The sequence below is a fragment of the Anthonomus grandis genome, chromosome 19 (assembly GCF_022605725.1).
Source record: "Anthonomus grandis grandis chromosome 19, icAntGran1.3, whole genome shotgun sequence".
NCBI classification, from domain to species: domain Eukaryota; kingdom Metazoa; phylum Arthropoda; class Insecta; order Coleoptera; family Curculionidae; genus Anthonomus; species Anthonomus grandis.
The window spans coordinates 8,732,951-8,756,221 of NC_065564.1; the positions used below are offsets into that span (position 1 = coordinate 8,732,951).

The 23,271-nt window shown below is 32.9% G+C and overlaps 2 protein-coding genes across 3 annotated transcripts in view; both read left to right on the forward strand.

Annotated features, from left to right (window-relative positions):
• The first annotated feature begins 836 nt into the window (after nucleotides 1–836).
• LOC126747329 (uncharacterized) overlaps nucleotides 837–23,271 on the forward strand; it is a 28,507-nt gene continuing 6,072 nt past the window's right edge. Inside the window, exons 1-3 of one of the 2 annotated variants that reach the window (XM_050455882.1) lie at nucleotides 837–1,013; nucleotides 22,555–22,789; nucleotides 22,896–23,035. In XM_050455882.1, the coding sequence (XP_050311839.1) occupies nucleotides 939–1,013; nucleotides 22,555–22,789; nucleotides 22,896–23,035 (450 nt within the window). In that variant the 5' untranslated portion in view covers nucleotides 837–938. The remainder of the gene's footprint in view (nucleotides 1,014–22,554; nucleotides 22,790–22,895; nucleotides 23,036–23,271) is intronic. The other variant, XM_050455883.1, reaches the window with a different exon arrangement.
• Nucleotides 6,108–8,083, forward strand: LOC126747327 (uncharacterized). Its single transcript, XM_050455880.1, has 2 exons — nucleotides 6,108–6,818; nucleotides 6,878–8,083. The coding sequence occupies exons 1-2, from the start codon at nucleotides 6,147–6,149 to the stop codon at nucleotides 7,955–7,957; spliced, it is 1,752 nt and encodes a 583-aa protein (XP_050311837.1). The 5' UTR covers nucleotides 6,108–6,146; the 3' UTR covers nucleotides 7,958–8,083.

Consider the following 23,271-nt stretch of genomic DNA (forward strand, 5'->3'; position numbering starts at 1 on the left):
CGATACCTCATTTTAAAGGCAATTAAAAATACATACTAAAAATTAAAAAATCCAATATGGAGCCAATAAGAAAAAATAGAGTTCATGATGATTGAAAGAAAACAAAACGTCGGATTATTTTTTTTTTGCCTCATGTTGTAGGACAATGAAAAACTGGTTTTAGTTTTCCGAAGTCTCTTTAAATAAAGTCGGTAGAAGGTAAAAACGATTTTGACAAAATTCGATTTTTTTCGGATAACTTCGGTAAGTATCCGGAATTTTAAAATTTTTTAAACGCGATTTTATTAAGCTCCAAGTTGCGCAACTTTGCCTCCATTTAACCGACCCTGTAACTCTTACGGTTTCCGATATTCCAATGGTCACCCTGGAATTTGGGACACCCTGTACATAATATGTACATACCATATTTTTAATATTTTTTTGACTTATTGTCTTGTTTTCTTTTTATTTCAAGAATTTTAAACTGAAGATAAACTAAAGTTTTTTTTGTCTCTTTTTTATCAACATATGGCAATCACAAATTTACAAGAAATATCGAGCCATAGTAGACTCGACAGCTTTTAAAAAAATTAACATTTTGCTTAAATCCATAAAATTTTACGACGTTTTAATTACCACATCATATCCGCGATAACGCTATTAAGCACCATAAAATTACGATTGAAAATCGACGATAAAAAAATCCCCAATTATCAAGATGATTATAAACGATATCAAAAAAAAGGAAAAACACCATAGTGGCCTCCCCCTCTATCTTGGAGCACCGTTCGATTGTTTTCTCGTTACTTTATCTGTTTTTATCGCACACCGAATTGCTTTGATATGATGTTTACTCCAAAAATAATTATTCTAACGCATATTAGTCACGAACAATCGCGCTTTGTGTTGCATGTGCAGGGGTGGAAAGTGACTTTTCGCGTGGAAAAAGGGGCCCGAAAATGCCTTCCGACGGGGAGGAAAAATCAAAGGGGCTGATGCGCCCTTTGGTGCAAGTGGCCGGAGTATTGGGGATCGTAAGTAGTTTTCTTGTGGTTACACTAGGGTATGTCCTCTGCAAGTGTACTTTTCTTGAGGACTTAAAATTTTAAAAAATTATAAAAATATAAAATAATTGATGACGCAGTTAATTGTGTTTGATAATAAAAGATATGTGGAAATATATGACCGATTTTCCAGGAAGTTATGACGTAATAAGACCTTCACGCTAAGTAGGTGAATATACTTAAAGGGTGAATGAATTGCGTCACAAGAAGTTCATGATTTTTCATGTAGTACAAGTTGTAGTAGTAATAGAAGTGGGTACTCTTGAAGCCCATTCATTACCGCTGGTCTAGTGTCCCTAAGCAGACTCTAAATACATGAAAGGCCTGAGTATCAAACTTTACGTTTCCGTCAATGATGGTCCCAAAAACTTCCTGCAATGTGAAGTGCAACTTTTCATCATTGTGTTGAGTTAAAACTTTTTAATTGTAAGTGTTTAATTTTAGATGATTATAGTCTTCATGATCCAGCGTTGCCACCCTTTCTGTTTAGAAAATCGGGACAGAACTGACACAGCCAAAAATTCCAAATATTATAAAATTGATTTAAAAAAAAACTGCTCTTAAATTTGTAATCTACATTTTATTATATTTACCTAAAAGTAAAAACTAAATAATATTATTGATTAGAAATAGGATCCAAAAAGATACTTAACCTGACTACATTCTAATACATTTGCTTATTTATTTAACTACATCTAAAAAGAAAAATTAATATTTCTAGTTTACTTAAATTTAAGAAAGGTACTAGGTACACTGTACAGATCGTGTTTTTGTTCGTTACTTATAGGAAACCGCATAGAGGCGAAATTTTGCAACGTCGCGCGTGTACGAGTGCCTGCGATAGAGCACCACCCCGGCCGGCCCGAGGACGGGATTAGTAAATCAGTGTTGCCAGGTCTCATGATTTATCATGAGATCTCATGATTTTGACTTACATCTCATGATATCATGATTTTGTCTAAAAATCTCATGATTTAAAAAAAAAACAAAGATTTAAAATCGTAACTCAGAATATTAGTCGTAAAAATAAAAATAAAATAAAAATAACCTAAAACTACAACTAAATGTACACATATAAATATCATAAAGCCTTAAATAATATCCGCACAGCCCTATATAAACGGGAAATACTGACGAGTATGGGGATTCCCCGAGATTCTCGGATATTTCTACGGGCTATATTTTTCACGAAGTTTTATGCATTTGCTCGTGTATTTGGTATTGTAAAGCATTATTTGTGAGTTGAAAATAATTAAAAAATATGAGTGACAGTGATTCTAGTAGTTCTAGTAGTAGTACATCCAAGAGTATATCTCTTCCAGGACCTAGCAAGAAAAGAAAGGTTTATAAGCAAAATTTTAAAAAGGAATGGAAAAATATACCGGGTTTGCAATGGATCGAGAACAGCAAAAAGGGGACAGGCTTTGCCTGGTAGGTATTTATGATATTTTAAGTTAAGGTACTTTCTGTAAAAATAAGTGCAATTTGGATTTATTGAGTACAAAATCTAAATTCACTTATAATCAGTGGCGGCTCGTGGGTCAATCTTCAGGGGGGTCATTTTGGTTTAAAAACTTAGTTTACTCTAATAAAAAAAAAACAAATCAAACTATTGATTTTTTAAAGTATTTGAAAGAACTTTTAGCATTTATATTTTAGATAGAAAATACAGACTTAGATAAAACTCAATAATATTTATCGAGATATTTACCCTATTAAGAGGGTAAAAATAACTTTAAATGCTTTAATCGTTTTCCGAAAATTAACTTTGCCTTTTTATTAGAGTAAATATTTTAAATAAAAATATAGGAAAAAGGGTATAAACAGGTTATCGACTGATATAAAGGAATATTTATATGTGAGAAAACTCGATAATTAAATTAAAAATTATATTAATAATAAAACTGCGACGTTACGAACAACAAAAATACATGCTTTCCTAAAGAAAGGCAAAGAGTGAGTCCCCTCTAACTCGGTTCAGTCCCAAAAAGTAAAAAAATATAAAAACACTAACGTAACCATAATTTAAATTCTAAAGAAAAATAACTCTTAGGTCACTAGTAATAAACTATAGCTATTAATTAACAAATAACTTATAATAAGTTATTGCCCCGCCGACATAAGTATCCCAAAACATAAATATTGGGGCGACGATCTATGATGATGACCTAGCGTCACGTCGTCGTCACGTCGGTACTTTTTACATATATAATTAATTGTAAATTTATTAAAATGAAACTTATCTTAAATATTTTTATATTTTAAGTCAATTCTCCTATCCTTTAGTTCTGCAAAATAGTCTATGACCTTCTCATTGAAATTTGGAATGCTTTTGACAAGCGTTTTCTCGATGCTCAACATAGACAAGGCACTAAGTCTAGATTGTCCCATCGTATTACGCAGGAATGTTTTTACTCTTTTTAAAGTAGAAAAACATCTCTCACTTTCCACGGTTGTCATAGGGAGTGTGCACAAAATATTTAATAATTTCACTGCTTCAGAAAATGTTTCAGACAAATTCATGTTAATAAAAAGCTGAAGTATGGCTACTGCACCGGCACTATTGCGAAAATCCTCACGACAATATATGACTTCAAGTTCAGATTTTAGTTTGGAAATATTTACTGTGGGATAATGAGCCTTCGCCATATTTAAAATATTTTGCGGAAAGTTGGTAGTGTATGCTTCAAATTTCTCTGTGTAGAATAACTGTGAAATCATGAGATGATCATTGAAACCAAACCTGTGATTTATTTCAGATATAATAATATCACAAATTTCCAGTGCAGTTCGTCGCTTTGGATCCTCTGTAGCTGTAGTAGTTTTTCTTTTTTTTGCTGTTGATGTGCTTGGTTCTTCTGATTCCAACATAGTATTTCTAATTATTTGGATATTGTTGTTAAAAGACAGTATATAATTTTTGACAGATATGACATCAATATCTCGCATTTGCAATTGTTTAAACAATATATCAACATGGGGCATTATTTTATGGAAAAAATTTAACCAAAATAAAAAAAGCTCATCTTCCAAATGTCTTTTTAAACCAGTTGCTTGATTTATATTGTTACCATCTTGCTCCTCATCAATAATTTCCTCTAAGCAAGATTTCAAATCATCTTTATAAGTGTATACAATTTCAACACATTTTGTATTGAAAGCCCATCGAGTGGGTGCAGCTTTAGGTACCCTTACTTTAACCACTCTATCCAGAACCATCGTACGTTTTGGAGATCGGCCGAAAAAGGACGAAAATGCGTGTAAATTTGCAAAAAATATTTTTATCGGTTTATATTGACTCGCCGCTTTTTGCAGGATAAGATTAAGTTGATGGGCATAGCAGTGAATAAAGTGTGCATTTGGGTATATTTCTTTAATTTTTGTTTGTACTCCTCCCAGTTTACCGCTCATGACTGATGCACCATCGTAACTTTGGGCAATCAACTTTTCAGGTGCTTCATTAATTTTTAATAATTGAAGTTCTTCCAATATTACATTAGTTAAATGTTGTGCTGTGGTACCTGGAGGGTTAACAAATTTCCAAAATCTTTCATGTACAATACCAGTTAATACATATCGCAATATGACAATCATCTGCGTTTTATTGGAGCTGTCTGTGGTCTCATCTACTTGAATTGCCACAAAATTTGTCTGGCCAATCTCCTTAATTATATGAGTATGTACAATGGCTAACATTGATTCTAAAATATCGTTCTGAATTGTTTTTGATATTCCTTTAAATACTGTACTTTTTTCAATATGTTCTTTAAACATTAAATCCAGTTCAGAAACAAAATCGATAAGGCCCAGAAAAATTCCAGGATTATTGGAGCTGTTACTTTCGTCATGACCGCGCAATGCAATTTCGAAAACTCCGCAAAATTTTACACAGTCGATTAGTTTGTTTAAGATATACCTATTTTTAGAAACCGATTCATTAAAGTCATGCACAGATTTACGATATACACTATCAAGTTGCTGTCTTATGTTAACACGTCCTAAACTTGCGTAACTCATTGATGAATTTATATGAGTAGTGGAAGAAGCATGCTTTGTAATTTTCACTTTTAAGTGCTTAATGTCAGTTACTCCATTTTTCGCCCATACAGCGTCATTCGAAAACAATAAACACGGGTAGCAAAAAAATGCATTTCTCACACTGCAGCCACAAATCCAATCACACAAATTGTACATTGATTCTTTAAAATATCTTTGAATATCTTTACCCCTATCCTTTGTTGTTTGTTTTAAATTCATATTTGGTTTTGGTCGACCACTTTCCTTTTTCTCAAGGCGCCGTTCATAATTTAATGTTCCAGCAGATTTTAAGGCAATTATTTCGTCAACAACACTCACACTCATCTTGTTTTTTTTTTCAATCAGAAAAAAAAATCCGATAATAGTTACAAAAATAAATTACGAAATGTAAACACGCGCCACGATATATGCAATACCGTCAAAGTGCGGGCGGCAAACAACTAACTAAAACAAAACATTCATCCAGTCGGGCCGTCGACTACATTAGAGACATAGGACTGAAAGGTGACTCTCACTCCCGCTCACGAAATGCGAATCTGCCCTCTTTGTTCTATTTTACATGCATTTCTCCATAAGCCATAAGAACTGTATAGGGACAATTTAAAATACGGCCCAGCCACGGGCTTGTGTGATGAGCGCGAGGCGCGACTTTGGTAATATATTTATTTGTTTTGCCAATGCAGACTGCTTAGAGAATTTTATAATTCACAGTGAAGTTTTAGATAAAAGATATTTTTAATAAAATTTGTATTTTTATGAGATTATTTTAGGGGGGTCATTGACCAATTGACCCTAAGAAGGAGCCGCCACTGCTTATAATAATGTTAAATTGAGAATTAAATGATAATATGAGTTACTGAATCGTAACTAATTAAAATTTGCTTTAATGCGGATATATATAATTTAAGGCGAACAAAACTTTTATTTTAATGGAGGTAAACGTTTTTTTTTAAAAATTTAAGGTGCGATTACTGTAAATGTGATGTTAAGGTATCTGCAGGGAAAACCCAACTAGTAAAACATTCTGAGACTGAAAAGCATGTTAAAGCTTTGCAGAGAGCATCAATGGGCAAGCAAAGTCAAGTAAAATCAAGTCAAATGTTTGCAGAAAGTTCTAAAAAAATAAGCATTGAAGAAAAAGCGAAAGAAGGAATTATAAGAACTGCGGGGTTTCTAGCCGAACATAATCTCCCTATGAATTTGATGGAGCATTTCATCGATTATCTCTATGCTGTAGGCACTGATTCAGATATTGTCAAACAAACGAAATGTAAACGAACAAAGATGTCAAGAGTTTTACAAAAAGTTACAGGCTTGTCTCAAGAATCTTGGCTACTTGGCCTAATGAGGGATAATAAATTTAGCATTATCATAGATGAGTCTACTGATAACTCGTGCACCAAACATTTATGTTTAGTTGTAAGAATGTGCATTAATTTTGACATTGAAGACAACTTTTTGGCGTTAATCCCAGTAGTAGAGACCACAGGGGCTGCACTTTATGAAATTTTAATCAACTTCCTTACCGAAAATGGTGTTCCATATAAGTCAAACTTTATTGGCTTTGCTTCAGATGGAGCGAGCAACATGGTTGGCGTTAATAATTCTGTGGTCAGTCGATTGCGAGAAAATATTCCAGGTATATTCATAATGAAATGCATATGCCATAGCTTTCATTTGTGTGCATCATATGCATGCCACAAGTTGCCTGAGGAAGTGGAACAATTTGCGAGAGAAGTAAGCTATACGCTAATAAAATAAATGTATACTTAATTAAAAAATATAATTTTTTACAGGTATATAACTATTTTTCAAATAGTCCGAAGAGAGTGGAAGAATATAAGGAATTCCAGGAATTTGCAAATGTCTCAATATCGAAGATTTTACATCCTAGCCAGACACGTTGGTTATCTCTGGAATGCGTGGTTAAAAGGCTTCTTAATCAATATGAAGCTTTGAGGTTGTATTTCGTAGATCAGGCGTCTCTTAAAATCAGTCAAGCAAATATTATTTTAGAAAAACTAAACACGCCCGAAAATAAATTATACTTATCATTTTTATCGCATGTACTACCTATTTTTAATAGCTTAAACAAATTAATGCAAAGCGAATCGCCCAAAATTCACGTTATTTATAAAGAGGTTGCTAGAACAGTTAAAACAATTTTAGATTATTATATTAAGGACGAATATCTAAATGCCAACATTGAAAATATAGATTTTAAAGACCCTAGACTTTTTTTAAATTTAAATGACATGTACTTTTCTGCCCACATAAACTCTGCCGATCCGGAGAAAAACCGACTTGACATGGTAAAATTAAGAGGTCTAGACTTTTATATTGAGAGTGTGGAGCAAATATTGTCAAGATTTCCACTTAAAAACTCTGTGTTTCAGAAATTAGAATTTCTAGATCCTGAGGTAGTTAAATCAAGAAAAATCAGGTCTATAAGTAATGTTTCTATGTTGTTTCAAAATTTAATTCCTGCTGATATGCAAGTTATTGACAATGAATGGTTGTTACTTAGAAATTATGAAATTAATTTTACCTGGAAAGGTATTTGCGATTTTTGGGGTAAAATTGCTAAGATTAAATGTGTGGAAAATACAGAATCCCGGTTTCCCAATTTAAGTAATTTTGTGTTTAATTTATTAACTTTGCCGCATTCCAGTGCTAACGTAGAGAGGGTGTTTTGTCAGATAAATTTAAACAAAACAAAACAGAGAAATCGGTTGAAAACTCCTATGATAGCTGCTATACTGCACACCAAAAGTTTAGTGGGCAGAGAAAACCGTATTTGTTCAAATTTTCCAATAGGAAAAGATTTGCTTAAAAAATTAAATAAACAAATTTATGATTCCGATGAGTCAGAATAAAATAACGGATATTTCGGATTTTTGTTTTTCAGTTATTTACTTTAAGATTATGTACGTTTGTTTACTTTAACATATAATTTTATGTTTTTATTTAAATTTGTTAATAAAAAAGTAGATATTTTGGTACTTGTATCTTTATTTCATCAAAAAAATATTTTAATAAAAATAATGTATGTTTTTTTTTTAAATAGGGCTTAAAACGCCATCTCATGATTTTTTTTCCAAAACTCATGATTTTTGGTTACATTTTTCATGATTTCATTTTATTTCACCTGGCAACACTGTAGTAAATATCTGACTTCGTGAGAGCTGCGTCGTTTGGCGACAAAATGTCCCAAAATATTACCCGAAAATCCAGGCATTTTTTAAATATTTATTCTCATGCGGGTTTTACAGACATGACAATGCGTCTTAAAATGTTTAATATGCTGCGTTTTGCATAATGAAAATTAAAGTGTTATTCTAATAAAAAATAAAATATCAACTCTGATAAAAATATAATAAAAAATCAGAAATAAAACTCTAATAAACAAACTTAACAACATATCATTTTTTTAAATAAAATAAACCGCCTTCTTTCGCTAAACAAAAACTTAACCTTTCGTAAAAGCTATTTCGCACCTCCAAAAGAGTTTCAGGTAAAATGGAATTGGCACCTTCGATAATTTTATTTCGCAACTCCTCTAAATTTGTTGGCCTACTAAATTCATGCTTGTGAATGGTCTGCTTAAGGTAACCCCACGTTATGAGCAGGACAGCCATCTTGCTGAAAATAAACCGATCCCAGGTCTACATTAGGTAGGATTTGAATGGCAGGAAGAACTTGGTTTTGCAGCAACTCAAGGTAATTTTGGGCGTTTAAAGTGCCATCAATAAAAAATGGCCCTATAACATTGTCGCCCAAAATACTGGGTACGAAACTGAAAACTTCAGTGCTCGTTTTCCTGAGACCAATAACGAACAATGGAAGGATTGTGTTTGCCATGTAATGGAAAAGAAGATTCATCAGAAAACAAAATATTTTTTTAAAAATATTCGTTTTCATTTGCCTTTTCCATCATGGTTTCACAAAATTCCATTCTTCGCCACTGGTCTTCAGGAAATATTTCCTGAGTTTTTGAATACTTGAAACATTTATACCCATATTTTTTCCAGATACGAGCAACAGTTTTATTGCTCATTAATAATAATAATAATAATAATACTTCTTTATTTGCTCAAATACATCCAACAGCTTAGCATCGTCAAAAGGTATAGACTGTCAAACGCCAATAATACAGTGCACAAAGGGAGACATTAATCTATCAGAGTTTTACCTACATAACATAGCAAATAAAAAAAAAAATAAACAAAATACAAATTTTGGTTCGCATCAGAAATGCTCACAAGTATGTATGAAACATTTGTTATACAGGTATAAAAGTATAGTATTCGATAAATTTTGATAGACTAGGTTAAAGACTATTGTAGAATTCGTCCAATGAGTATGGACAGATCTCCAAAATCAGGTTTTTTGTTACTTGCTTAAATCTATTTAAATGTAGTTGTTTTGTGGTTTCGGGTATTGCATTAAAAAGTTTTATGGCATTAGTCATATAGCCCTTATGGGTCAGACTAAGCCTGTGTTGTGGAAGTAAAAGATTTCCCCCATGTCTGGTGTCATATAAGTGCCTACTATTTACTGTGCTAAATCTAAAAGAGTATGTTCTGGCAAATATCAGACATCGGTGAATGTATAGGACAGGCATTGTCATGATTTTTAAATTTTTGAATAAAGGTCTACAACTATCTGTTGGTTTTTTGTTTCCTAGAATTCTGAGTGCCGATTTTTGCAACTTAAATGCTCTCTGCCAGTCAGCCGAGTTACCCCAAAATAACAGTCCTTATGACAACTTTGATTGAAAAAGTCCCATATACGCCGTTCTACATACTACTGGAGGCGCCAATTGAACAATTCTGCGCAATAGAAAAAGAACCGACGAGAGTTTTTTTGCCAGATCTATTATATGGTGCTTCCATGATAATTTATTATCTAGATAAACACCCAGAAATTTGATCGCGTCTATTCTCTGATGTCTTTCCCTTAAAGAGAAATTAACCACCTCTGTTTTATTTAGATTCAAGCATAGATTATTGTCAGCAAACCATACTATTAACTTGTGAAGAGTTGCACTAGTTCCATTCTGTAGGGAAATCAGATCTGAATGCTGACTAAGAAGAGTTGTGTCATCCGCATATTGTACAGATATCACCTCTGAGAAGTGGGCGGGTAATTCATTTACATAAAGTAAAAACAGAAGAGGACCCAAGATTGATCCTTGAGGCACCCCTGTTGTTATTCGAAGTATGGAGGATGTTCTTCCTCCACAAGTCACCATCTGCTGAAGCTCACAAAGGTAGGACTGGATAAGTTCTAGGCAAATACCCCGGATACCATAAAAAACCAACTTGCTCAACAAAATACTATGCGAGACACAGTCGAACGCTTTTGAGAGGTCGCAGAAAATTGCACTCACTGTCTTGCGCCCCTCAAATGCATCAACCAGGTAGTCTACCATTACCCTGAGTGCATCAGCAGTGGATCTTCCTTTTCGAAAGCCAAACTGCGCTGGTGAAAGTAAATTATGTTTATCAAGAAAAGATATGAGACGTTGGTTTAGACAGAGCTCAATGGGCTTGGATAATATCGGTATTATTGATATTAGTCGATGATTTCCTGGATCATCCATATTACCCTTTTTAAATATAGGAACAACTTTACTTATTTTAAGCTTTTGTGGAAATGTACCAGATGAAAAACATTTGTTTATTATTAGAGATAGTGGTAAACCATTTGCAAGTTGTTTCAATATTTTATTGCTCAAACCAAAGATGTCTTGAGCAGAACTATCACTTAAACTTTTTAATAGATCAATGACTTCTATTTCGGTAACAGGTGAAAGAAATACTGTTGAATTGTTATGTACATATTTTGCTGTAAATTGTACGGGATCATTGGATTTTTGCAGGGTATTTGTAATTGAGTCAGCTATATTCACAAAGAATTTGTTAAACTCATCGGGAGTTACATTACATTTCGAATTACTAGGATCATTATTTTTTGTTTCTTTAATGATGTTCCAGATGGTTTTGGATTTGTTATGACTATTTCCTATTTTGTTTGTATAATACGAGTGTCTTGCTTGTTTTATTTTAGTTTTATATTCCTTGATACGAATTTTTAGCCATTCTGAGAGATCTAGAGTACTGTTATGTTTATTTAAGGTAGAAAAGAAGTTTAAGTTATCTCTCAATCTTTTCAGTTCATTATTAAACCATTTTTTTTCTTTATTTGTGGTGAGAATTGTTTTAGTTTTTTTGGGAATATAAAAGTCTATAATAGACATTAGAACATTGAGAAATATTTCAAAAGAATTGTCAACGTTACAATTATCAAGTACCAACAACCAGTCAACGTTTAGTAATGAAGTAACACAGCCGGAAAATCTCTCTCCACAATACGGTCTGAACTCTAAGACCGTTGTGTGGGTGTTTTCAGTAGTTTCATTTATTGATTCATATGTATTAATAATAGCCATATGATCTGACATATAAGTGTCCCATAGAGTACATTTACAATTAATTGCACAATTTGTTATGCAGTTATCAAGGCAACTGCTTTTTGTGGTTTTTGAGATTCTAGTTGCGCTATTTACCAGGAATTTAAAGTCATATGTGCTGACAAGTTGGGTGAACTCTGCTGAAGTGAGGTTATCCTCTAGAAGATCTATATTAAAATCACCATAAATAAAGGTACATTTGCGTCTATGGAATAAGAAATTTAGAACTGTATCAAGACTCTGAAAGAACACGTCTAATTTACCTGATGGAGATCTGTAGACACTCAAAACTACAACCTGCAAGGCTTCAATCTCAGTCGCAACGACTTCAAAGTGTGTCTCTATTGACATGTTGTCTATAGTTGGGATCTTCTTTACAAGAAACGGTTCTCTGGTGTAGATAAGGACTCCACCTCTTCCTGCTTCAGTATGGCTGAAACTGTTGGATAGATGGTATCCAGGCAGAGAGTAACTTTCTACTGCTTGTTGAGGAAGCCAATGTTCTGATAGACATATTATATCAAAATTCTTGTTTTCAATCTGGATTTCCAACTCATCCAATTTTTTTGTCAAACTTCGAATGTTAAGGGACATCATTTTGAGATTGGAAGTCGGGTGTATGCGGGCAACTCCCTCTAATTCAGATTCTGGTTCAGATTTTTCCGTCCATCTAAAAAATTCCGTCCAAGTGAGAAGTTAAACCTTTCAAATGCAACATTCTTTGGCCAGAAGGAATTGCTGTAGATAGTATCCTTTAGTTCTGGAGTCACTCCTACCATAAACTTTTTTTTGTCTGATTGGTTTTGTTTTGGGATACACTGTTTAACGTAGACATCAGTGCAGTTGCTATGTTTGGTAACATAATTTTTTATATCCAGTTCCTCTCCAACACTTCTAGTGGACCGTGTCTAATCAAGTTCTAGGGTACTGCAAACCATTTCTTCCCGCCGTTCTATATCCTGGATCACTTCAACAGGTGGTTCTTGACGTTTTGTGTAGCATTTTTTACAATCTTGAAGACAAAAAGATGTATCAAAATTTGTAACCCCATTTAAAACCGTTTTTGCACAAGGACTCGGTCTATTCTCAAATATCACTGAAAACAAATCTCATTGTACTGCCGAATTGTCTCCATAAAACCATTTAATTACTTGATCTCTTTCGGAAGGGGGATAAACAGCCATAGTGAAAAAAACACGAAAATAACGCTCAAAAATTATTAATGCAACGTGCAGTAACCAGTGGCGAAGCATGAACTTTTTTTTCGGGTAGACAAACAATAGAAATCGTTAATTAGAAAAAAATGTGTATTCAATATAATTCATTTTAATGAAATAGAGAATGAAAGCGCATGAAATATTAACTTAAAGAGAAAAATTATGTAGTGATATTTTTATTTTTATTTTATAAAATTTACGGGATTCTTACATAATAGATAACTTAACCTAGTGATATATATATATATATATATATAGAGATGTGATATATATATATATATATATATATATATATATATATATATGTATATTAATAAATATTTAATACAAACATAGTGGTATTAGATATATTGGATGTTATGGACAAAAATAGCGATTTTTCAGAAGAATTTTATCAAATCCGTAGTTATCGAGTTTAAAAACTAGGTATGTAAATTCCGTGTCAATTTTTTTAAGTGCCGATATTTTCTCCCTTTTGTAAACAGAATCGTATATGATATACGTATATTCTATAGTTTAATAAATATACCTTGACCATATACGGTTAATGAATATACCAAAACTAAAAATTTACTAAAAAATCGTTGAACAAATATCTATTTAACGGTAATAATATATGGATGTGTTGCTTAGGGTGTATTATCCATTGATGGTACCGTAGCTCGATGATCAGTCTTATAATTCAGCTTCTGTTTTGAGTTAGTATTGATGCAGTTCATACTCTATTTTTGAGAGCCAGTTTTGTTCATTGCACTACTTTTTCCTGTCATATTTGTTAATGCTTTCAATGTTCTCTCTAGATTTTTCTAAGATTAAAGTTTCAATAATATATCATAGTAGAGGATCCCATCATACTACGACCTTCATCCATAACGTTACGGGATGAAACGTATGTTTTCATAAAATGTAGTATATTTTAAAATGTATTCCGCAAAGGTTGCCTGAGAAATCTTGTGCAAAATATTAATTATTAATTATCATTTGAATTTTCTCTTTCTTTTTGTAAGCGTTTTAATTTATATATTATTTGTGTTTATAGGCCACCTGCAGGAGATATTGCTATGTTTCTGGACAAACTTGAATCTCTTTTATCCCAGTTGTCCCTACACTATAAGGTTATATTGGCTGACTTTAATATCAACTACACTGATGAAACCTTGCCACGTACTTCTCTTTTAAGTATTTTAAATTCTTACGACTTGAAAATGCACGTTCTTTCTCCCACACGAGTAACTTCTTCATCTGCAACTACAATTGACTATTTCTGTACAAATTTTGATGACGTTTTATGCGCAGTACTCCCATCTGGTATTTCCGACCATGAAGCTATTCTTGCTAAAATGCCATATAATACTGTATCATCTTCATCTCATTATATGGGAAGAATTTTCAGCAGGAGAAATTTCAGTGCTTTTTCTGCTGCTACAGCTTCGGTAAATTGGAATGCACTTGAAACGGCTTCTGACCCACTTACTTTATTTTTTCAAGTACTGTGTGATAAGATCAATCAGTGCTCTCCTAAAATGAGGCTTAAAACTAAGAAACGAAAACCATGGGTTACAAGAGGCCTTAGAATTTCAGCTAAAAACCTCTGTTTGACAAATGAAAATATCCTTGTATATCATCAGAAATACCGTAGTCTGTACAGGAAGACAATTAAAGCAGCAAAATCTAATTATTATAGGGATCGCTTAAATATGTCATCAAATAGGCAAAGAGAGTGTTGGTCGATTATTAATGATTTTAGATATTGCCATAGAAAATTATCTGAACCAGAGTTAAGACCTGACATTTTAAACGACTATTATTGTGATATACCTAATATCTTGCTCAAGGGCATTCGTAGTAACATTGATCCCTTGCACTTCAACAAGTGTCGGTTGAGCATTCATTTTTCTTTCATCCTGTCGATCTTACCGAAGTAAAAAATGAAATCAAACGCCTAAAAAACCATAAATCATCTGGAGCTGATGGGATATCTTCGAGGTTGTTACTCTTTTTGCCTGATTCAGCCTTAAATGCTTTAGTTTCTGCCATAAACAATTCTTTACATATTGGCATTTTTCCTTCATGTTTAAAAGAGGCAGTGGTTATCCCTCTTCATAAGGGTGGAGATTTGGATCAGCCTTGTAATTTCCGTCCCATTTCTATTTTGTCTACCCTCTCTAAGATAGTTGAAAAACTTGCAAAAAGCAGAATTTTGTCCTTTTTACATCATAATTTTGTCTGCAAATCAGTTTGGATTTCAAGCCGGTAAAGGGACTCATGATGCTGTTTTTAGCTTTTTAGAAAGCGTCTATGTGTCCTTAAATTCTGGAGAGTCATCGGCGGCAGTGTTTTGTGATCTATCCAAAGCATTTGACTGTGTGGATCATGGAATACTGTTATCTAAGCTCGATAAATATGGTTTTAGGGTCGTAGCGTTGCGATGGCTTGAGTCCTATCTATCAAATCGTACTCAGAAGGTTACAGTGTCTGGGCGTTTGTCTGCTTCTAGATCCCTGAAATGCGGCGTTCCCCAGGGTTCAGTGTTGGGACCACTGTTATTTTTACTATATGTGGATGACTTGAGTTCATTGAAACTGCAGGGTAAGGTGGTTCAGTTTGCTGATGATACCACCATACTATGGAGCCATAAAAATTCTGATTATATTAAGACTTGTATCCTTAAAGACCTTCAGATTTTATCAGGGTGGTGTGCTTCCAACAGGCTCGTGTTTAATGTAAAAAAGACGTCTATTATGGGGTTTAAGTGCGATGTTCAGGGTCTGATATTTGACGAAAATTCCCTCTTGCAGAATAAAGAGTGCTGCAAGTTCCTAGTAATTACCATTGATGGTTGCCTTCGGTTTGAAGATCATATTTTACATTTAGCTGGGAAATTGTCTTCTGGATGTTTTGCAGTAAGAATGGCAAAACAAGAGCTGGGAGGGGTGGTTGCACGTTCAGTGTACTTTTCACTTATTGAATCTCATATTCGGTATGGCTTGCCTTTTTGGGGTTTAACCAATAAGGGGCTACTTAACATCGTCTTTGTTATTCAAAAAAAAGCAGTTATACTCTATTTCAGAAGTGTATAGAGCAATAAACTGGGGAATTCCGTTCTGTTTGGCTACATTTCGTGGTAGTTCATAGGCGCAGGTACTTATAATATTTATGAATTTAATTTTCACGGATTAAATGCCTTTATTTTGAAAGAGATTAAATACTAAATAAATACTTTTAAGCCTTTTGTATAGGTACCTATCTTTTAACGCTTTGTAACATGCAAAAATGGGGTCAGGTAATATATACAGACTATAAATACTTTTAAATCATATTCTAAACGTTAGTAGTCACTGCTACGCTGTAGTGTAATCACAATATTATTATCCCAATATTTAAAAAATGGAGGTATTCAGTCCAACGAAAAGATGTACTAAAAATTCTCCACTATCGCTGAGTGAAAAAGTTATTATTTTAAATGTACATGATTGCATAAAACACGATTACCCTAGTTTTACTGTGCAAGAAATTGTTGAAAAATGTTCTCGAATGAGTGAAATTGGAAAGTCCACCATTTTCAAATTGTTGCGGGAAAGAAAAGTAGCAGGTCAAGTGGAATCTCCCAAGCAAAAGCCAGGACGACCTACAAAAGTCCTTGATGAAAATGCTAAATGTATAATTCGAAGAAAAGTTCACTCTTTTTATTTTAAAAAGGAAATACCCACCCTAGACAAAATTTTAATGGAGCTTGGCCGAGATGACAGTATTCCGTTGATAAGTAGAAAACTTTTATGGAAAACTTTAAAAAATATGGATTTTGCCTGGGAAAAGCATAACCGCAAAGCACTTTTACTGGAGAGCGACGAAATTGTTTGTTGGAGACGACAATACTTGAGAAGTATCAAGCAGTACCGCAGGGAGCAAAAGAAAGTTTTTTATCTTGATGAGACGTGGATTAACGAAGGTTATATAGTCCAAAAAATGTGGCAAGACAAAAATATAACCAGTGCTCGCCAAGCTTTTATAGAAGGCCTGTCTACGGGTATTAAAGTACCTTCGGAAAAAGGAAAAAGACTTATAATCACACATATTGGAAGCGAAGAGGGATTTTTAAAAGAAGGTCTGCTAACCTTTGAGTCGACTCGCACAGGAGATTACCATGAAGACATGAACTCAGACGTTTTCGAGGACTATTTTGGTGAAATGATAAAATTTCTTCCGGCTAATTCGGTGGTGGTTATGGATAACGCAAGCTATCATTCACGGCGAATAGAGAAGACGCCAACTTCAAGTTGGAGAAAGCAAGAAATTATCGATTGGCTGACTGCAAAAGGTATTGCGTTTGAAGCAAATTTGATAAAAAAAGAACTGCTGGCAATAGCAAACTTACACAAAACTCGTTTCATGAAATACGCCGTGGAAGATATAGCCGAAAAATATAATATAACTGTACTGCGCTTACCGCCATATCATTGCGAACTAAATCCTATAGAACTGATATGGGCGCAGGTAAAAGGATTTGTAGCAAGACAAAACACGACTTTTAAAATGAAAGATACTGTTTGATCAAGCCATTACGGAAGCGACACCAGAGAATTGGCGAAAAGCAGTTCAGCATGTAATTAAGCAAAAGGACAAAATGTGGGATCTTGATAACCTCATCGATCAGACAGTCGATCCTTTAATTATAATGTCAAGAGATGACAGTTCGTCAGATGACGAAGAAGACTACAATCTATTATAATTTAAAATTGTTATACACTGTTCAAAAAGTGCCAGATCCAAAAGTGACATTTTCAACTGTTTTACTCTACATATTATGTTCAATAAATTTGTGAAAAAAATATATTATTCCATTTAAACAAAAGTAACTTTCTAAAATAAAATAGCATTTAAGTACATTAATTATAAGGTAAAAAACAAGTCCCAGTTGCACGCCTTTGGCGAACCGTTTTCAATGTTTATCAGTGGGTAACAATGGGCATAACTCATAAATTGACCCAAAACCGGGTGGCACTACCTGCAATCAACGAAAAGAAAGAATTTTACATTGAAACTAATACCCAACTAAGGTAGTGGCATAAAATATTGGTGGATTCAGGTACCACTTTTGCATACCTAATGAGGTTTTATTGCTCTACACACTTCTGAAATAGGGTATAGCAAATAAAGTGCAAGAGATCAAAAAATATGTTACGAATGTAATAAAAAAATTAAACATTATTTTCTAATACAAAAAAAACAGGGGCGTACCATTTTTTTATTTACAAAAGTATTCAATTCACAGCCTACATGCACATACTAATATGTGCATGCAAACTTAACCACCCTGTAGCTCAACATTTTTTTAATGCGTTTGGGACCTATGTTTATACGAACTTTTTTTTGAGTAACTATATAATAACAGGTTTTGAATTTTGTCGCAATATTAAGATTACTTACTTTAATGTCTAGAAAAATGGTTGTTTTCTTTTTCAGAGCTGCCGCACAATATTTTTAATGAAACCCCTAATACGCAGTATTTACATTATCTGGGCACTCTTCAAACGGGACCAAGGCAACCAATATTAGAGAAATATCCATCAACAAAAGTTGGGAATCAAAATCGAAGTTTTTCATCGAAATATTTTAAAATAAGAATAAAATAATTTTAAAAACAGTACACCTGGGTTGAATACAGCACACATGGCGATGCAGTATTTTGCTTTTGCTGCCGGTTGTTTGCGAATAAGGACGATGTGGAAGCAACTTTTACTAAAACAGGCTTCAGAAATTGGAAGAAACTTGCTGAAAAATTATCCAAACATGCTCGAGGAAAATCACATATTGAAAATAATCATAAATATGTAGCTTATAAAGATCATTATCATTAAAAACAGGTTCTGTCGTGACACAAATATCTTCTGCATATAGAGAACAGGTTAATAAAAATAGGGAATATTTCAAAATAATTACGGATATCTTAATTAACTTACCTTATGTCGCCAGGGTGTTGCCCTAAGGAACAGAAACTGTCTATTTGTGTAAGGTATATTAAGGGATTAGAAACTGAAGAGAGATTTTTGGGGTTTGTAAACTGTTCTCAAGAACGTGATGCTACAAGTCTTTGCAACATTTTAATAAATTATCTTAGAAATGCCGGATTAGAAAATATTCCAATTATTGCCCAATGCTATGATGGTGCAAGCGTTATGTCTGGTAGGGTTGGCGGTCTACAAGCGAAAATTAGAGAAATTCATCCATCAGCTATATATATACATTGTATGGCTCATCGTCTAAATTTAGTGGTAACAGATTTGTGTAAGGAAATTGATTTTATAAGAGACTTTTTTAACACACTTGAAGCACTTTATATACATTTTGCTTCGCCATCTACCCACAATGTTCTAGTTGATATTCAAAAGGAACTAAATCTTACTAAAGTTGATCTATGGCGCCTCTCAGATACCCGGTGGACTTGCCGAAGTTCAAGCTGCCAAGCCGTAAAAAAAAACTTGTGTGCCATAATTAAAGCTCTCGAGTTCGAGATTCAGCAGAAGTCCGACAAAAATGCTGTTGAAGCAATCGGTTTACTTAATAATATAAAAAGTTCAAAATTTGTAGTAAGTTTAATAGTTTTAGATGATATATTGAAAATAATGAACATTATAGCAAACAATTACAGTCTGAAAAGGGCACTTTAGCAGAATCTACAAATATTATAAACGGTACCATTGCAGCACTGGAGAAAAAGCGTGATGAAAAAATTTTCGCACAATTATGGCTAGACATAGAAAACTTAGCAAAACAAAATGACATATGCCTCGATATACGGTCTTCAAAACGTAAAAAAACAGAAAGTATAAGACTTAAAGAATATGTGGTTGAAGCTGCCACTTCCGCAGTACACGAACAAACGTTCTTAAATTCACCTTTGATAAAAAATGAGGCACAAAAGTTTTGGCTAATATCAATTTATTATAGGTCTCTCGACAATATAATAAATCATCTAAAAGTAGGATTTTCTTCCGAAAGTCAGAAATTAGCTAAATCTGTCTTCAATTTTTTGCAGATGGATTTTGATGGTAGTTTGGAATTCATTAAATTGTATGGAGATACCTTTTTAATCGATAAGGAGCTATTAAAAGCTGAAATTACTGTTATTGGGAATTGCATAAATAAAAGCCAGAGCCACAACATTACCATTTCTGATATTAAAGATGTATTAAGGAAAGAGACTTTTCCAAATTCATATACCCCTATGCAAATAGCATTAGTTTTTCCAATTTCTTCAGCGTCCTGCGAACGATCTTTCTCGACAATGAGAAGAATTATAAATTGGTTTAGGTCAACGATGGGTCAGGATCGATTTATCAGTATTAAAAGTGATCTAACAAAGTCATTGGCGCCAGATGAAATTTTAAAAGAGTTGTAAAAAAAGGAAATCGAAAACTTTTAATAGAGTAGTTATAAGATAATTTTACTGGATTTAATTTTATTTAAGGACATTTTAAATAAATGTTGCTTTTACTATTTTTGAAGAATTATTGCGTTTTATTAAAGTGATATTGGTTTTGAATGTGGCAGACAATGGAGAAGTAATATCTAATTGTCGGATTTGCATTGTCTTAATTAATTTAAACAAAGTTAAACACGACGTTTTGGTTGGTATATATCTCCAACCATTATCAAGTGTAAACTGCTAGTTTACACTTAATATAACATTTTAATATAATATTGGTTGGAGATACTTACCAACCGAAACGCCGTGTTTAACTTTGTCTAAATTAATTAAATCCGACAATTAGATATTAAAATGATATTATTTTGAACTTTGAAATTTTTCTTGAAAGTTTAAAATTTTTTTAAAAACTAGCGACTTTTGACTTTTGCTGTGTATGCAATATACTCCAATACATATACAGAATCGTTCATACATTATGGATATTGCAATAAAATTTAGAAATGTGTTCCTTGGATGAAACCTAATATGAAAATAAAAGTAAAACAAATTCATGATATTATGTATACTGTATAGCAAATTGAATAGAAGCTGTTTAAGACTATTTTTTTTTTAATAATTTTAACGGCTTATAAGTGAAAATGAAGGTGCCCACCAAAAAATTTGTTACCTCCGGCGGACTTTTCTTTGATGGCCACCCCCTCACCTCTTCGTGTAACTCTGCCTCTGGATGGGGGCTTTAGCCCCCCCCATTTTTGAGTCTCTATCTTCGCCCATGTTTGGGATAATTATTTTGTGTTAAAATATTTTTAATGATATCTTTTTCAGTTGTTAAATATTGATTATTACAATACCTTGATTATATACGGTTGATAAATATACCAATGGTTTTAATTTAAAAACTGAGGTATTTTTGAACCTAGATAATAAAAACCAAAAAAATCTGAATTTTTTTCAAAACTCAATGACCTGTGTCAAAAATACTAAGAATTTCCACTTATTTGTGATAAAAAATTGCACAGCGACTGCAATTTTCATAGCGATACGCCTTGCTTTCGAGAAATAAAATAGAGTTTTTCCCCTTTTTTTTTTCGAAAACCTTAAGGTTATGTGAGAAAAATATATATACAAAAACTTTAGATTTCTTATCACCAATAATTTTCTTAAAAAGCCTTTTTCAATTCAGGCAATAATTTTCTGCAAAAAAAAACTGTTTTTCATTAACCTTACCCTTAACCCCCCACCCACCCCACACAACTTATCAGTAAGAAATTATTTCCAAAAATCGTTGTTTTTCAAAATTTTATGCATGAATAATTATTTATTTAAATTTGATGTAATTGTATATATGTATACTAATAAATATTTAATACAAAAACAATGCTATTAGATTGGATATTATGGAGAAAAAACAGTGATTTTTTTTTTTAATTTCTTTCTGGCCAAGTGTTTGGGGTGGGTGGGGGGTGAGAGTTGTGTTGATAAAAAACAATGTTTCTGCAGAAAATTTATATTCAATATTTAATCTAATAACACTGTTTATTTAAATTTGATATAATTTTATATTTAAATACTTAGTATAAAAACAGCGTTAATAGATTTGATAATATGGACGAAAAACAGTGATTTTTCAGAAGAAATTCATGAAATATATGATGTTTAAAAAGTAGATATGTAAAACTAGTGTCATTTTTTCTAAATACCGCAATTTTCTCCCTTGTGTAAACAGAATCGTATATGATATACGTATATTTTACAGTTTAATAAATATACCTTGACCATATAGGATTGATAAAAAGTCATCCGAAATTATATTTTCTTTACTCTCTATTACCTCCACAACCCCAGATATTCATTGAATTATTTTAACCAAATTATTTTATGTCAACATTTTTGTTCTCTTTTAATTGCATTATTAGTGATATTACCTAAAGATTATAGCACGGATTGTCTTTATATAGGAGCATGCGCATTATAAATACTACTCACGCATAAGGCGTTTTCAGTACAACTTATCAAAAGGTACATTCTGCTGTGTGTACTTAGAAGCCAGAAAATTATTTATTTTTATTGAAACCTTTTTTCTTCTTTGTCACACACATGACAACCTTAACCCCTTTTTCTTTTTTTAAATAATTAACAGTTAAATTTACCAAAAAAAAAAACTGAAATAGAAGTGCCACGTCACATTTTTTTAACTCCTCCCCCATTGTGACATTTGGTGACGTATCGCCAGATCCCCCTCTCCCTTGGAGCATTTGGTAATTATTTCGAGAAATTTAAGTACACAGAGGACCATCCTGTATATACCTTATATGCCTCTCCAAAAAGAATAATTCATAATTATTTTTTAAGATTCAAGGGTTTGTGTGGACTCTGCTAAGTATCGCGGCCATTTTGTTTTACTACATGGATTTGGCGCCATCTACAGGGAAAGAAATAAGTCACAAGATATATACAGAATATTTTCATGATTCTACGGGAAGTAAGAATGGTTTCATAATAAACCCAAACTCATTGAGCTACTGTTCCTATGTTTATTTGATCCTGAGCTTCGGCTGGTTCCTGATCTCTTGTCTTTTGTATTGGGGTAAGTTAAAAAGAGATGAAGTAGGTAAATTTTCAAATATTCAGACAATTTTGAACTAAAAACAATTTGAAAGTCACCCCTTATAAACTCGTTCTTTAATTTTTAGGGGTCGTAAAGAAAAGCAGCAACGAACAATTTTACGATTATTCAATATTAGGCTGGACTATTGCCGCATCATTAGTATCCATTTTAGACCTGATCATGCTAGCCTTGTTTGCCCACGATTACAACAAGGTCTCTACTAGTGTAAGTGAAATCCTTTTTATCCCTGTTTAGTTGTACTCCAAGTCTGTGAAGATTTAGCATTTGCTGTCAAACTTGTCAAATGTCAAAAGATCATAGGCATGCTTCTCACATCATGAATTGGGTTGGTTTATCGCAACGACGTTTGCTTACTCAGCTTTGTCTCTTAATATCTCGGTTAATACTGATCTTATGATGTTAAGCATAATAATCAAAGTTGTAGTATTAAATGAGTTTTA